General features: G+C 39.3%; 1 protein-coding gene across 1 annotated transcript in view; it reads left to right on the forward strand.

Annotated features, from left to right (window-relative positions):
• ARL5B (ADP ribosylation factor like GTPase 5B) overlaps positions 1 to 6,964 on the forward strand; it is a 29,487-nt gene extending 22,523 nt beyond the window's left edge. The window contains exon 6 of the mRNA XM_043564692.1: positions 554 to 6,964. Coding sequence (XP_043420627.1) covers positions 554 to 602 — 49 coding nt within the window. The 3' untranslated portion in view covers positions 603 to 6,964. The remainder of the gene's footprint in view (positions 1 to 553) is intronic.
• Positions 6,965 to 17,857: the final 10,893 nt, after the last annotated feature.

The following is a 17,857-nucleotide window of genomic DNA, read 5'->3' on the forward strand; positions in this document are numbered from 1 at the left end:
TAGAGTAGGCCAAAGAGAACCCAGTGTGCCACCCATGAATTATCCCATTCATTTCCAGGAATTTATTTATCCTCCAATCACCCTGACCTTCTTAGTTATGCTCATATTAGAAATCGCTTGTAATATAATAGCCGTGTAATATAATAGACTTTTTTGACCTATACTTTTAAGACTGAGCTGTAAGCATTCCATTCTTTAGAATTTAGGAGGGTAGGGCAGAGTTCCTGTTGCCTTTCTATAGTGGTTTCAGTTTTAATCTTACAGGGGGGTGAGGAGTATTTGCAATCTTGATGGCAAAACTGCCAGAGCTGTTATCTTCAAGATGAGACTGAAGCAATTTCCCAGTGACTCAACTGATGAACATCATTTTTTCTAAGTGAATCTTCCACTTAAAGATTCCGCTTCATACGGTGTTACCTCCATCTTGTCACTTACCTGTAAAAATAATTATCGTAGTACCAACAGTTGGGGAAGACTTAAAAATAATAAGTGTGCTTTCAGTTAGAAAGTTGAAATATTTTCGTTTTGAAAATACTTCTCTCCTTTGTTTCAGGTTATGCCAAGGTCTAGAGTGGATGACCTCCCGGATTGGTGTGAGATAACTTTTTGCCTGAAAAGAGACTGCTCTATTTATTCTGTGACATGAACATTTTCCTAGTACCTTTGGCTGCTAAGGCAGCAGCATGTTTAATTTATAACAACACAAACCTCTATGAGCAACACTTGAATCAAGTGCAGCTGAACTGGAACATAAAAGATTTTTTCTTAACTTTTTTTTAATGCACTAATCTTCAGTTGGATGAACATAATGTATAACGGTGTTTTCGGCAACATAATTCTTCTGACTGCTGATTCTGATTATTCAATAACTGCCTTGTAAGAAATGTTTGTCATATGTTTAATGTTTTCTGAAGTATTGTAATAACTTTAATGACCAATTTCTTTCATTTCTTGACCACCTCCTTTCCCTACCAGACAATTCCTGGTTTCACAAAGTAGTAGTGGAAATCATCAGGCACTGCTTGCAAAATTAACCAGCACTAAATATTTGCTCCCTCTTTAAACCACTTCTCTTTTGGACAGAACTTATTATAGAGAAAGGAATCAGCCTCGAAGATATATCTGTAAGGAAAATTAACCATCATGAGAACTGCCTTCACAGAAGTTAATTTCACCCAATTATTACAAGTCATGGAATAATTTTAAGCTACTATTAGCATGGAAATTAAGTAGGCTATTTATCTAAAAGAATTAAATTTACTTTTCTGCCTCCAACACGAGATTAGTTTTTGGCTAAAATCTAATCAAGGAAAAATACTTGAAAGCCCAACTTTGATGGTTAATATTTTAGAGGAATCTGATATTTCAAAAATGTCACGCATTATTCAACATGCACATTAATTATCGGAAGTTACTAAAGCATACCAGCACTGATATCAAAACAAGACACTTGGAATATATATCTTACTATCAGTGATAAACAAGTGTATTATCAGCAGAAACTTCAACTATTCCATCTGCAAGGGAGAGTGCATCTGCTTGGGGCAGTAGCCAAAGCAGAAGTATAAACATTTCCTTTCTTAAAATTTGAAATTGCGTGTGGATTTTGAACAGTGTTTCTACCACCAGCATTGTATTACTTAGAAAGCCATACGGCTTTCCATAAGTCCATCTGAGGTTATAGTGTGATAGGCTTGAAATACTTGCCACCTCTCTTGTTAGTTACCCCTCGTGTTCTAAACCTTTGGTGAATTACAGGAAACTGCTGAATCTAATCCTAGCTTTCAGAGCGTGCCATGAGACCCAGTGTCAACACTAACATAAGTTAAAAAGTAGGAAGGAAAAGAGTCCTAATCTATCAAAAGTTCATTGCATATCATTAAAAAGCTTTCCAAGGCAGTGGTCTAATATGAACAGTAATCTAGGGCATACTTAAGAGGGAGGACAAGTATTCTAATTTTGATCCCCTATTTCAAGTGTGGGATTTTGCGATAATGAAAGGGATAAAATGCATCCCTAGAGAATAATACTTCATTTTTGCAGTATTTTTTTTCATGTGGGTCAAAAATAGGATTCAGTGTTGATACGAATATCTAAATACCTATTCAAAAATGGTATTTTAATTTTAATATTTTTTATTGTAAATTGGTTTTAATTTTGCTCTGTTTTCAGGTATACTTGATCTCTTATATTTAGTCTAATTTAGTTGAATGTGGTAACATTTTCTATTTAGTGGTAGCACACCCTAGAACTGAAAAATGGCCAGAGGAAAGCTTTCTGGACTTTGGGAACTAGTGGTTTATTAACCTTGTTTTGAACCTTTTTCTTAGTGACTCTATACTGGGTAGAGGATAAATGTTGATTTTAATAAAATCCATAATCCTAGAACATGAGAGGAAAGCAAACATAAATCAATACGGATGCTTTGCGGTATGTTTGGGGGCAGGAGGAAGTACAAAGATACAATTTACCTGAAGCACACTTTGCCAGAATATCTATCTTGGTTCTAGAGTTTAGCCATAAATTCTGAGGATAATTCTCTTAACCCCATCCTGAGAAAACACATTTAATAGTCCTGTATCCATTCTTCTTGTGAAATTTGTCTTCTTATCTCTAATAGGATTGGCTGCCTCAATTTTCTTCTATCAAATTACACGGTTTTGGTGGTTTTGTTTTGTTTTGTTTGTATTACCACATCAGCATTATATTGAAAGTGTTTTTAATAGTTAATTGTATTTTGTCAAACATCTAGTATAGATTCAAGTTTGCTATTTAATTTTTTAAAACACAGTTTATTTTCTTTTCTAAATTTTTTAAAAAAGCATTTTGTTAGTTTTGGATCAGAAATGGTTATGTTAGCTGTGTTGAAAATGAAATCAACATCCCACTAGTTTCTGTGGCAGTGACTGGGAAAAGTTCAAATAGGAAATTCATGTAAGACTTTTTAAAAGTGTTTTATAGGTTCTCGTTAGATATTTCCTGTTACAGTAATATGAAAACTGATTATCCTTTACTCCAAGAGAATGTTTTGACCCAAGAACTTATCTAATGCTAAAGCATTGATTCTGACATTCTTTGTAAATCAACTGTAAGATACTGTCTGATGAAAAATGTAAATTTGTGATTCGTGCCTTTATTCACACTTTGAGATGAGTTCTCAGTTTTGTACTCTACCTGTTCTTTAGAATGCAGATTAGCAGCTAATTAATTTGACAATGACATAAACTCGAGATTCACTCTCCCTGCCACCCCTTCAGTTGCCTAGCAAAGTTTCTAGTAAGTGGTGGAAAGCAAAGGACCCACCCACATTACTTTTAGGAGAATACTCTGTATTCTGTTTTTATTTTGAGGATAAAGAAACAGAAGTTTAACAGATCTTTTCAGTATTTTATTAGAACTAAAATGTAACTGCTACCCAAATATGGATTTCTCTTCATTTTGAACATGTCACATTCTTATTTAAACACATGGCTTTCATTGCAGCCCATTTGGGAACTCTTAGAATTAACCGGCCCTTTTATATGGGAATATACTACATAATATGTATTGTTAGTGTAATTTAATTCTTTCAGATCTGAAATGACATATTAGCTATTGGAAAACTAATGATTAAATACATAATTTCTGCTTTTACATTCTGTGTTAGTATGCTTAAAGGTAAAATTTTATTCTATATTCATTAGAGGAAAGATAATAAATCCAAGCTTTGTTGTTAAAAATAATTTTTAAATGGGCACTACCCCTATAGCCATAGTCATTCTGATTAAGCACAAAGTAACTTTTATTTTCTGGAGCATAAGAGAAATTATTTTCCTATGGAAACAGTGAGTGATACAGGCAGTGCTGTAAACACTGTTCTCTGAAGAGTTATGGAAAGTCAACAAAGCAAAGAAATTTAAAGAAAACAATAAATCTTTATATTTTTAAAAATCTTTTTGGTGTAGTATCCTAGAACAAATTCTAAATGGAATTGTTTGTGACTAGCACTCTTAATTCTTAACTACGTAACATAAAACTATATCAGTAGAAAAATGTACTGGTATTATGCCTGTAGATGGGCAAGTTCCTTTGACATTTATCTTTGAAGAGCAACTTCATGAGGCTAACTTTTCATCTATGGCTTTGGATCCAAAATATTTCATATGCAGTGCAATTCTAAAGGATCTTTTATATTTTGCTGGCATAAAGTCACTTTGAGATTCCGTCTGATGAGTTGGATCTAGTAGAATATTGTGTTGGCTGTCTAAAGAAGTGGTTTTGAATCTGAATTTGGCCCTTGTGTGTCTCGTGACTTTAGACAGTTACTGTTCATGGTCTTTCTATTTTTTCCCCCCACACTGAGGAACTTAAGCCCACTAAAAAAACTCCACCTTATCTTTTGGTTTTAAAGTCCTGAATCCTTAAACATTATATTAAAGTTGAAAAACCAAAAAAAAAAAAAAAAAAAAAAAAAAAAAAACTAGGAAAGGACCTGAAATATGAAATTAAATTCACTTTTATCTATGGTTGGATTCCCACCTCATTATCATTTTGTTTAGTTTATGAATACAATCAAATAAAACAAAGTAGCAACTAGTCACTGCCACTCAGCTTCACTAAGCTAATGACAGTGCAGAAGAGAAAATAGGCCATATTGCCAAGGAAATGATTTTAAGCTGCCGATAAAACACCAGTGTGTGTTTAAAATACTCTCTTCTGGAGAATACCTGGCTTTCCTGGCTTTTACTAATTAGAAGTGGTTAGTTTGTTCAGAGTTTATTGGCTTTCGATGCCACCCCAAACTCCAATTCCGTTTGACTTTCCAGTGTTGAAAGGATAGTGCAGTCAGGCCGTCAATATTTTACAGACATCTGTATAAATCTGAGAGTAGTTTATATTCAAGGTTAGTTCCTTCAGTAATGTCTGTCTTATCCTTATTTATTTAGTACTACTGTGAAGACTGTAAATCCAAGTCAGCTTCCCCAAATACTTTTTTTAGGAGTGCCAGGTGGCCAAAATTAAATCGAGAAGGTCAAAAAAAATTTTTTTTTCAACTTCTCCATTTTAAAGTAGAAGTACTGTGTTCAAGAGATCCAAAATCAGATACCAAATCATGCAGATGATTTGGTAAAATGTTTGGGAAAAGTGAATTTGGAGGTATCGAGTCATACCTAGAAACGAAGGTCAAAACAGTTGATAGTAAAGATAAACATGAGGTAGAAAAGTCTTCAAAAGGATATTAAGTAATAGAAAATGTGAATGAAAACAGTGAATTTCCCTCGTTAAGGCACTTAAAATTACTAGAAAGAAAGTACAGTCTTTTACTCTAGAGCTAGATCTCTTTTAAAGTGGCCATAGGACCAAAGACTGATGAGATTTTTTTTAGAATTTGTTCGTGTTTTCAAGTCCCATCTTTCTTATTTTTCCTTAAATGATAATCTGCACGGTATCCTAGAAATAGAGAAATAAAAACACTGTGCTGTGCCTATCTTTTGAAATAGATAACAAAGTTCTAGAAGAATGGAAATGTTCTCCTGCACAAACTTTGTAATGTCTTAATTAAAAAATTACCTCATTTTTCAATCCATAAGGTGCTTTGCTCAAGCTTGTGGGATGCCTCACCCATCAATACCCCCTTCACCCAAACTGTGTTTGAAATACGCCAAGTTCAGAATGAAGGGGTAGCATTCCTTGGAGGTTTTGTTTTGTTTTATTCTTATTTGCCGCCAGCAGGGTTAACACGGTTTTGCAGATTCATTAAAGCTCACAGGCCAGTGCTCAGCCGGTACTTGGTTTCATTAAAATCAAGGGCAAGGACAACCCTAAAATTTGATCGATTATATACTGTGACTATATTTCCACCGGTGTTGGGGAGATATCAAATGACTATCATTTATTTGCGTATTTTGGCCCTATTCACTTGAGGCTATTGTCATTTTAATCCGCTTACATTTTCCCTCAGGAAGTTCAGGGAGTCAACAAGCCTCTTACTTTATTCTCTTGGAGTAAACTGTTCAGTCTAGCTATGAAAGTTTTGATTTAAAAAGAAAAGTGTAGCTGCTATTTCATTAAAAGTGTGAAATAAAATGATGGTTATGATTTTTTCCAATTATGTAATAGTTTTAAATTTTGCCCTATTTATTGCACAGAGCATGGTTAAAAAAAAACAAAAGCAATTACAACCTTGTTCCTGTATTTCTCCTACTCAGAATATAATGATTATAATCACACATTGCCATCTTGACATAAATTGGTGCTTTAGAGCATTAAAGAGGAAACAGCAGGCCCTGTCTAATACACTTTTTGCCTCAGAAAATAAAACTACTTTAAAGTATATTTATGTTCCCTTCTTAAGGTTTCAGTACACACTGTTACCCATCAAGCTTCAGGCTTTCTACAAAAGCTGTAACAATATCGGAGCTCATCAGCTTGGTCCAACAGGTGGTAGTACTATTGACAAAAGTCTGAATTGGATCTCTCTGTGGGTCCCACCCTATTGCATAGAGGGCAAAAAAAAAGAATGTCTTTCACGCCACAAACCGTGCTTCTTAATCCCAACCAAGCAACTGAAGTGTGTGCTGTTGGTCTAATGTATAGCATCAATAAAATTCAAAGAGCAAACCAATTACTTAATGCATTCACACCATCACTCCTTGCAAATGGTTCAAAGCATGTTCTACTAATGGTGGGGCTGTTTAAAGACATGTTTTAACTTTTTCAATAGCTTCATTACTGTTGTAAAATGCTTCTTTGTATGTGTTCAGTTTAGGTTGCTTGGTACTCATGATTTTTTTATTTCTGCAATTATACTGAGTTGCTTGCATGCCTACTCACCCAAGTAAAAAGGATGCTGTTTGCTCTGGAATGTTCATCTTTCAGACAGGTTTTTGGCTCATTTGCAATCATGGTGCAATACAGTGTAACGTTCATTTGTTTTCAGTCAACAGTTTTATTTTTGTCATAATAAATAATTACTTTTCCAATATGTCACGAACCCGGTGGTTTCCTTTAAAGATGAAAATCTGTTTGAACAATCTTTTTGTTGCGAGAGATAGAAACCCACCTAAGATAATGAAGAAAGGAATTTGTTATAAGGGTGAGAGGTCAGGTTGTGGGTGCTCATGGAACCCAAGGTCAAGGACACAACTGGGTTTTTGAATAGGTTAGGACCAGAGACCCAGGGACCCTGAAGAGAAACCAGAGTCCTTTATCTTCTGCATCTCTTCTTTTTCACTTGTCTCCTAGGCAGTCCACGTGGCGGGAAATGCCCGAAGCAAATTGCTCCTGTAGCTCAATCTTTGTACAAGGGAGAAGTCAGATGGTCGTTAGGTTCTTAGTTACGTTGTCAGAAGCCGCCCTCCATGCTTCTGAGTCAAAATATAACGTGAAGACAGGGTTTGGGATAAAGAGGAGCCATAGCTTTATTGCTTTCTGGGCGAAGGAGGCTGCAGCAGGCTAAGACCTTCCAAAACTGCCAGCCCAGGTGCTGAGGAATTTCACAGAGAAATACAGGACCTAGCCAGTTTCAGCAGGAGCCGGGGACTTGGCTGCCAGCCTTGTAGGTCAGGTGTGCGGGGTGATACGGGGTTCCTCAAACAAGAGGCTAAGAAGGAAAGGGTGGTGGGCGGTGGAGGGGAAAAAGGTCACTTAGTTGAAAAATCGAGCCTAGCTGAAGCCTTAATGCAGCCATTTGTATTTTTGTTCCAGTTTATGCTTTTAGTGGGTTTCGGATGGTTCACTTCCCTGCATTGGGTCAGTTTCTCCTGGTCTGAACAACCGTGGCTTGGGGGAAGGTAACACTTAACAGAGACGGGGAATCCCTGAGCTGTTTTAAGGCAGTCCAAGTGGGTGTGTAAGGGTATAAGAGGAAATCTATTTGGTCTTTGTACCGTGGTCCGGAGACAAAACTCAGCCCCTTGGAATTTCCTGAGTGGTTAGAGTGTCTTTTGTCATTCAGAAGAAGGCTCCTTTGAGCTTATGTTAATGACTCATGATGATGATGATGTTTATTATTATTATTATTTATTATGTTAGTGACTCAGCGTGGACCCCTAGATAGGCTGAGTGTAGCTGGTCCAGAGGAAGACCAAATGAATAGAAGGTTGGAACTTGTCTACCCATCAGCCTCTGGGAAGGGAAGCGGATGCTGCTGATGAAACTGGGAAATCTTGAACAAGATTGATAAGCTTCCTGGTTAGTGAACACATCCACATGCCCGGATGGTGGTACACCCGTTATATGGGGACTCTCAGACCTTGCCGTATATACCTCTTCATCTGGCTCTTCTGTATCCTTTATAGTAAACTGGTAACTATAAGTAACTGTTGAGTTCTGTGAGCCACTCTAGCAAATTAATCAAACCCAAGAAAGGGATTTCGGGAACCTCCCCTCTATAGCCAGAGACACAAATGACAATCTGGACTTGGCATCTGAAGTGGGGAGGGAGGGGAAAGTACAGTTTTGTGAGAGTGAGGCTTTAGTCTATGGGATCTGACCCTATCTCCAAGTGGATAGTATCAGAATTGAGCTACGTTGTAAGACACCCAATCAACGTCTGCTAAGAATCGGAGAATTGCTTGGTGATGTTGCAAAAACACATTGGAATGTGTACTCCACTGTGAGGTGTAATTGGAATCTTCCACACATTGTATGTTCTTTAAATTGTGTTCTTACAAAAAACAAAATTGAGATGTAATCTAATATTGGTAGGACCATACGTCTTCATTATATTCATTAATTAGGTTCCTGAAGGGTAGTGGCTTAACACCCTCCTTTTTTTCATAGTCCTCTTTGAGAATGTGATGAAAGATACCTACATTGAAAAATTACACCTACATACTCATGTGAAACGTTGGGATCCGGGAATGAACAGTCAAGACTTCTCGAGGCGTCTTTGGTGCAAAAATGGTGGTTTTATTAAAGCACAGGGACAGGACCCATGGGTGGAAAGAGCTGCACTGGGTTTGTGAGAAGTGACTGATTACATACTTTCAAGTTGGAAAGGGGTTAGGGATAGCATAAGTCTCTAAGGAATTTGGAAACGAGGTTTTCAGGACCTTGAGAGGCTAGCTGTTAGGATAAGGTCACTTATTACTGTCTAGTAAACCCTTAGTCACGAGACCCTTTTGTTATATGTCAGTGGGCCATAAGTTTGGAGGATGATTACTAACATATAGCTTGGGGGGGCAGGTAGAGAGAGATAAAGGAAGTTTCCAAAGGAATGAAAAAAAAAATATATATATATATATATATATATATATATATATATATATATATATCAGGCTAATGTCAAGCCAAGGTTGCCTTTTGCCTTTAGCAAAGTATTCACATTGAAACTGCTGAGTTCCTAGAGGAAGGTCACCCTGCCTGTCCTAAGTATTTGTCAATGGGCTGCAAAGGAAATTTAATTCTTTTCATGCCTTTGTTCTCCACATCACACACAAAGTTACAATTTTGTAGAGTGTTAGGAAAGCCTCAGTTTTAAGAGTTCTCCTACACTATAGGACTTCATTAGCCAAACATGCCAATTTCTTACGAGAAGCACTCAACCTCCATAAGGTTTTATCGTGCCTATTTTTTAACAGCTTTATGCAGGTATAATTAACACATAAACTAGACATGTTGAGAATGCACGATTTGAAAAACTCACGCGTATACACTCATGACACCATCAAGATAATGAATTCTCTTGATTATTCCTCCAATTTTCCTGGTGTCCTTTGTAATTCCTCCCTTCTGCTCAGATCCCAACGTCCAAGTTTTCTGTTGCTATATTTTGCTTTCATAGAATTTTATAACATCACTCAGCACAATTATTCTGAGATTCACTCATTTCATTGCGTAGATCAACGGCGCATTCCTTTTTCTGCTGAGAAGTATTCCATTGCATAGATGTGCCGCAATGTGTCCACTCCCTGTTAGTGGACATTTGTATTGTTTCTAGCTTTTAGCTATTACAAGTGAAGCTGCTAGACCCATAGAACATTCCTATGTAAGTCTCTGTGTAAACATTTGCTTTCATTTCCCTTGGGTAAACCACACAAACTAAGAATGGAATGGCAGGGTCCTATGGTAAGTGTGTGTTGCACTTTTTAGGAAACTGGGACACTTTTTCCAAGTGATTGTCCCTTCGGTTACATTCCCACTGTTAGTGTGTGAGAGGCACAGTTGGTTCACATTCTTGCCAGCCATTGTCCTGGTCACTGATTTTAGACATAAGGGTCTTATTGTAAGTTTAATTTGCATTTCTCTAATGACTGATGAGGACCATCTTTTCACGTGCTTGTTTGCCATCCTTCTATCTTGGTGAAGCGTTTTGTTCAAATCTTTTCTTCCTTTTTAATTGGATTTGCTTGTGATTTGAGGTTCAAGAGTTGCATAGTTTGCATATAAGCCATTTATTAGATACGTTGTTTACAGTTGTCTCCCAGTCTGTGGCTTGCCTTTTCATCCTCTTAGCAATGAACCCTAACCCTAACCCTCATGCCATTCCTCATTTATAGATGGCCAAATATGGGGACATCGATAGGGGAGTTCTGGCTAATCACACGGTTAAATTGACTTAACAATCCTCTGTAGCCTCCACATATAATTTGTGTATAGTTTTCTTAATATCCATGTAGCTTTGTCATCACTAGCCCAAGCTTGCTTAGAACATGCTTCATGGGAGTGGAATTTTTTCTTTGTTTTCTAAACAGAAAAGTCTGATATCAGGGTATAATTTTTAGAAGTATAAAACTCTTCTGTAACTATATAGTGAGCATCTGTCAAAAATTTTGTTTAAGTCAGTAGTTAGGGTAACAGCAGGCTACAAATCTGATTCAAAGAAGTACACTTCAGAAAAACTTACAGGGGCGCTTGAGTGGCTCAGTCAGTTAAGCGCCTGGCTTCGGCTCAGATCATGATCTCGCGGTCTGTGAGTTCAAGCCCTGCATCAGGCTCTGTGCTGACGGCTTAGAGCCTGGAGCCTGCTTCGGATTCTGTGTCTCCCTCTCTCTCTCCCCTCCCTTGCTAGTGCTCTGTCTCTCTGTCTCTTAAAAATAAACATTAGAAGAACTTACAAACTTACTCGTTTCTACCTGTTTCTGCCTAACTTTATAGCGTGAGGGTCCTTCAGCAGACTTGGAGGATGATGCCCTAGGATGACTTTGAAAGGGCATAGTAATCTTTCTGCCTTCTTTCCGAGTCTTGGATAAAATTTTCAAAGCAGGAAATAATTTTTTTTCATTTTATGAAAACCCTATCAACGCATGGAATACAAAGTGGACTGCAGGGAAGGGAATCAGACAATCAAGAGACAGTACTTTTCTGGTGAAAAAGTGTGAAATCCAGTGTAAATATTGAACTAGTGTTGAACAGCCTCTCTGGTTTGCTATCTCAAAGCCGAGGATGGTTTAAACCAGACTAATTAGGCGGATAATCTCCTGCAACCAATAGCTACGGGGGAACCAAACTAGAGGGCCCTCTGGGCAGTGGCTTGGTAGCTACCCAGGATTTGCCCCAGATTACAGTTGGTTCAGGAAGCGGCCATGTGCTGGCATGAGAGATTGTTTTGGTTCAGGACCCTTTAGCTTGGGAGGCTGGGAAAGGCAGGGGAAAAGATTGTCCCCCCAAGCCTACAAAGAATGCAGCCCTACTGGCAACTGGGTTTGAGACCATAGTTCTGGAATACATGTTCTTGCAAGCCACTAAATCCATGGTAATTTGTTACAGCAGCAGTAGGAAATTATTACAAGACCATATGTGTTTTCCTAAACTATTAAAGATCAGTGAACTAGAGAAAATCTAGCAGAGATTTTATTAGGAAAAACAATTTGTGGTTTCCGTGGCTATTCCAGGCAGAGAAAAACTACGTATTAAATTAATTTGAGCTTTTTATAAATTTTTAAATCTAATTTTTCCTTACAGGTTTAAGTTCAACTTTTTTTTGTTTCAATTTTATTAGACGTAGTTGACATAAGTTTAAGGCGTACAACATAGTGACTTGACTTACATTGTGTAATGATCACCACAATAGGTTTAGTTAACATCTGTCACTTCATACGGATACAAAAGAAAAAAAGGGAAAGCAAGTTTTTTTTTCCTTATGATAAGAACTTTTAGGATTTACTCTCTTAGCAACTTTCGAATACACTTTTCACCAGGGTTGATTATAGGTAGATAGTTAACTATACTTCCAATCTGTCTAAACCTTCCCATGTACTTGGATAATTCTAGTAAATCCAACAAGTGTATTAAACAATAAATCCTAGCTCTCTTAAATATCCACCCTTAGCAAATTTTCTTACAACTTAATTTTTTTTTTAATGTTTATTTTTGAGAGAGAGAGAAACAGAGCACAAGGAGGGGAGGGGCCGAGAGAGAGGGAAACACAGAATCTGAAGCAAGCTCTAGGCTCCGAACTGTCAGCACAGAGCCTGATGCAGGGTTCAAACCCGCAAACTGTGAGATCATGACCTGAGCCGAAGTTGGACACTTAACTAACTGAGCCACCCAGGCACCCCTCTTACAACTTTTTTTTTTTATTTACTTATTATTTAATTTACATCCAAGTTAGTTAGCATATAGTGCAACAATGATTTCAGGAGCAGATTCCTTAATGCCCCTTACCCTTTAGACCATCCCCCTTCCCATAACCCCTCCAGCAACCCTTTGTTTGTTCTCCATATTTAAGTCCTTATGTTTTGTCCCCCTCACTGTTTTTATATTATTTTTGCTTCCCTTGCCTTATGTTCATCTGTTTTGTATCTTACATTCCACATATGAGTGAAGTCGTATGATATTTATCTTTCTCTAATTTCAGTTAGCATAATACCCTCCAGTTCCATCCACGTAGTTGCAAATGGCAAGATTTCATTCTTTTTGATTGCCAAGTAATACTCCATTGTATCTATATACCACAGCTTCTTTATCCATTCATCCATTGATGGACATTTGGGCTCTTTCCATACTTTGGTCATTGTCCATAGTGCTGCTATAAACATGGGTGTGTGTGTGTGTCCCTTTGAAACAGCACACCTGTATCCCTTGGATAAATGCCTAGTGTGCAATTGCTGGGTTGTAGGGTAGTTCTATTTTTAATTTTTTGAGGAACCTCCATATTGTTTTCCAGAGTGGCTGCACAAGCTTGCATTCCCACCCTCTTATTACTTTTTAACTTAAAACCAACAAATCTAAAATCATTCATGTATTTTAAGTTACAATGAATCATAAGTTAGTGTGTTAGATTCTTTAATGTGACAAATATTAAATATTACACATATTCTATATACTAACTGCGCATAAGTTATTCTTAAACATCACACAAAAGCATCATACTGTGGGTTTGACTCATTTTTTTTATGTTTATTTATTTTTGAAAGAGAGAGAGAGACAGAGTGTGAGCAGGGGAGAGGCAGAGGGAGGGAGACACAGAATCTGAAGCAGGTTCCAGGATCCAAGCTGTCAGCACAGAGCTAGACGTGGGGCTCGAACTCACAGATGGCAAGATTATGACCTGAGCCAAAGTCGGACGCTCAGCCAATTTAGCCACTCAGGTGCCTCTGTGGGTTTGACTTAGTAACCTCCATATATTGATTCTTGGTTTAAAAGAGCCTTTGTTTAGGGGCACCTGGATGGCTCAGTCGGTTAAGCGTCTGACTTCGGCCCAGGTCATGATCTCACAGTCCGTGAGTTCGAGCCCCACGTCAGGCTCTGTGCTGATGGCTCAGAGCCTGGAGCCTGCCTCGGATTCTGTGTCTCCCTCTCTCTCTGACCCTCCCCCGTTCATGCTCTGTCTCTCTCTGTCTCAAAAATAAACGTTAAAAAAATAAAATAAAAGACCCTTTGTTTAAAAAGGACCCTTCCCACTGAGAAAACAATTATGTAGTCCTAAGCAAAGTTGACTTCTCACCTTAGTAGGTTGAGATTTTTGAGGGGATTTTGAGACTTAGCTCTGTAGTTATCCAAGAGGATTCTTCTGGCTCAGAAACAAATACAAGGTGAATTCTATAACGATAATCTGTCTTCCAAATGGGTTGGTTATTCTGTCATTTCTTTCTAATTAATTACCTTATTTTTTTGGTAGATGACATTGTATGTAACTGGAACTCAGGAAACTTTATACTTGATAGGAATTGCCTAATCTATTTATTGCCTGATCCTATTCGGAATTATTTTAATGTTCTATTTTTATTTTTTTATCATTAAAATTTTTGTTGCATTTATTTATTTATTTTGAGAGAGACAGAGACAGTGTGAGTGGGGGAAGGGCAGAGAGAGAAAGAGAGAATCTCAAGTAGCCTCTGCACTGTCAGCGTGGAGCCTAACATGGGGTTCAAACTCCCGAAACTGTGAGATCGTGACCTGAGCCGAAACCGAGAGCTGGATACTTGACTGACTTAGCCACCCAGGTGCCCCTTCATAAATAAATAAAGAAAGAAACAAACAAACTTAAATAAATAAACAAACAACAAAAAAAAAAGAATGTGTTTGAGAGGATCAGAAAACTGTCTTGAGTTAAAGTCACATCTACCATTTTGAACATTCCACATTCCAGGCCCTTTGCTAGCCACTCTATTATTTTAACTCATTTTGCTACAACAACCTTAATGAAGGCAAAAGGAAGTAGATTCTGAGGGGCAAAGTGGCCTGTCCAAAGTCACAAGGTTACTTAGTGGTAGAGCCAGGATTCAAAACAGGTATCTGTCATTCTACAGCTGCTAACTATCATGGAGAAAGTTCTAGAAGCTTAGCACTGTTTTCATTTTCTCCTGTTAATAGAATGAAAGGGAAATTAAAAACTCCCTATAAATACACTTTGCCCAATAAGGAGGCACAGGGGATATACAGGCATAATGGAAGTCCCCTGGCTAACAAAGACGGTTTGGATTCTGAACAGAGACCCTGTGCTCAGAAGAGGCAGACAGGGCTGGGAGAAGGATTCTCATTCTGCGCGGAGTCCGAACTATATGCCTGACTGAACTAAACAAGAACTCTAAATACCTCTGCTTAAAAACAAAACAGAACTAAAAGCAAACAAGCCCAGTGGCGCTTCTCTGAAACCTGTTCTTTTCTGTTCCTTCCTCATCAGCCTTATGATTTCCTCGTTTTTGTGAATTTGTAACTTACATAAAGTGCAAAAACAATGGTACAACTTAACAAAGAAAGTGAACATATGCACTCACTACTTGTCAGTGTCTTCTCAGACTGCACAGTGCTCCTCCCTGGAAACGGCCACCTTCATGTGTTTACGGCTTCCACTCCCGTTGAACATTGTGGAGACCGTCTTCCGCCTTCAGAGTGAGGGCCTAGGGCTGTGACTGATTCGCCCTGAAAGAGCCCACAGAGCTCCTCAGAGATGGGTACACACATTATTGTGATAGGGAGAAATCTGTCAGGGAAAAAGTTTTGACATTATTTATTTATCTATCTATTTTTTAGAGAGAGACCGTGCGAGCGAGCATGAATGGAGGAGGGGCAGAGCGAGGAGGAAACAGAGAATCCGAAGTGGGCTCCACACTGTCAGCGCAGGGCCCCACATGGGGCTCTAACTCACACGCCATGAGATCATGACCTGAGTCCAAGTCAGACGCTTAACTGATGGAGCCACCACTACCCCTGTCTCTATTATTCCCTGGATCCTGTCCATAGAGATTGCTCAGATCTGAGCTAATAAGGAAAAATAAAGAGAATCAAAATTCGGCACTGATCAGTGTTCCTGAATGAAATTTTACTGTACTGAAATCCTCAGCAGCAATGGATGTTAATGCCGATGACTTCCAATGACACCAGTGAACCACCCCCCCCCCACATTAGCAGAGAGGCCCCCGCATTTTTAGTGACTCTCCCTTGGTGATATCTTCTGCTAAGAGACAGATGTTGATAAACTTTCTTGTGGGAGAAACTGAATACCCCTGCTTTTGAAAGGGGAAGAGCAATCTAACTATGTGCCTATAAAGGTGAGAATAAAAAGGTTTTATACTCCAGATTCAGGTAAAAGAGACTGTCCTTTTGCTATAATCCCACAGGTAAGCACAAAACTAAAACCAGTCCCAGTCCATCAATGACAGCCTCACATCAGCATATACGCCTCTGACAGTTGTCAGGGATGGTTCAATGCTTTGGAAAATCAGCCAATCAATAACAATCAGTGACCATGCTTCCACTTTGGGGGAATTTGATAAAGAGCCTAAAATTGTCCCAATCTCTGGATTCCATCCAGACAGTATATAAGATAACCTTATGCTTTGTTCATAGAGGCTAACCCTTATCACAGTGGTTCCCAGTGCCTAGTATTGGCATCACCTAGGAACTTGTTAGAAACACAGACCCGTTAAAGTAGAAACTCTGGAGGTCAGGGCCCAGTAATCTGTGTCACTAAGCTCTGTAGGTGACTCTAAGGCATGTTAGAGAACCACCCAGCTTGCAAGTCAGATTCTTCCTTGCTTTGGAAGAAATATGTTTCAGATATTGACGGATGACCTCTTCCTTTGACAAAGCGTGACTGTCAAAGGCTTTGTCAGTCTTTGTCAAAGGCTGAGAGAGTGGATAGAGGGGAAAGGGGCGGAGCTCATCTTATCAGAGATGGGGTGGGGGGGTCCTGGAAAGGGAAAAGAAGGGTTGCTCGGTAGTAACGTTAATTGGGAATCCACGTTGAAAGCATGAACATCAGGCAGCACAGTCCAAGCTTGCTGGGGTCACTACAGGAGAGAGAGTTAGGCTGGCAGACCCTAGTGTGAGAGCCTGGAAAAGTACAACGTCTAGGCTTTGAGGTGATTGTGTATCCCCAGGCTAGTGGTGAGAGTGAATGAGACGCAGACCTTACCCAACAAGTGGAGTGACAGACCCCCTGAGAGTGGGCAAAAGCCTTGTGTATTCCTAGCAAGCAGGCATGATAGAATGCGGGATCTACCCACTGCCGAAAGCAGCGCTTTTCTGTTCTCTTGGGCAGATTTGTTGTGGTTGTCCCTAGTTCCCGGACGGCGTGTTCTCACTGCGTCCTTACACCGCGGGAGCAGTGCAGGAGCTCTCTGGGCTTCCTAACGGGCACAAACTGCAAATCCCATTCCTGGGACCCCCCGGGTGGCTCCGTCAGTTAAGCATCCAACTCTTGATTTCGGCTCAGGTCATGATCTCATGGTTCGTGGGATCGAGCCCCATGTCAGGTTCTGTGCTGACAGTGTGGAGCCTGCTTGGGATTCTCTCTCTCCCTCTTTCTCTTTGCGGCCCCACCTCCACTCATGCACCCGAGCCCTCTCTCCCTCAGATAAATAAATAAGCATTAAAAAAGAAAGCACAACAAATCCCATTCCTGAAGGCTCCGCCTTCATGACCTACTCATCTCCCAAAGACCCCACCTCCTTATACCATCACATATGAATTTGGTGAGTGAGGGTGGGGGTGGGGGGAGGACACAAACATTCAGTCTCTAGCACCATCGGTCTTTCCTCCTCCAGGACGGCTAAGTATGGAAGTGCAGGCAGTGTACTGCCCAACTCCAAGAGATGCTGCTGACATGGACCCCTATCCCGTGGGACTTGTCTATCGCCATGGCACTGCTGTCACATGTGGCCTCTTAATGGGTCTCGTACTCAGTCCATTCTTGCCTCCTTTCTCTCTGTCACTCACCGGATCCACAGCAATCCTTCGAAAGCACAGATCTGATTAATTCTCTCTTCTTGAAACTCTTCATAGCTTGCTCATTGTCTGTCGCCTGTCTCCAGGTGATTAGACCCCAGGCAGCCTCTGCACTCTCATCCGTACATGTCCCGCTCATCTTTTAGTTCCACAACAGCATCATGCTGCCTCCCATCACCAGGCCTTTCTTAGTCCCCTACATTTTTATAATTTTATATAAATGTAATGTTTCATCCCCAGCAGACTATTCATTCTTAGACAG

Source organism: Prionailurus bengalensis, chromosome B4 (assembly GCF_016509475.1).
Source record: "Prionailurus bengalensis isolate Pbe53 chromosome B4, Fcat_Pben_1.1_paternal_pri, whole genome shotgun sequence".
Lineage (NCBI taxonomy): Eukaryota > Metazoa > Chordata > Mammalia > Carnivora > Felidae > Prionailurus > Prionailurus bengalensis.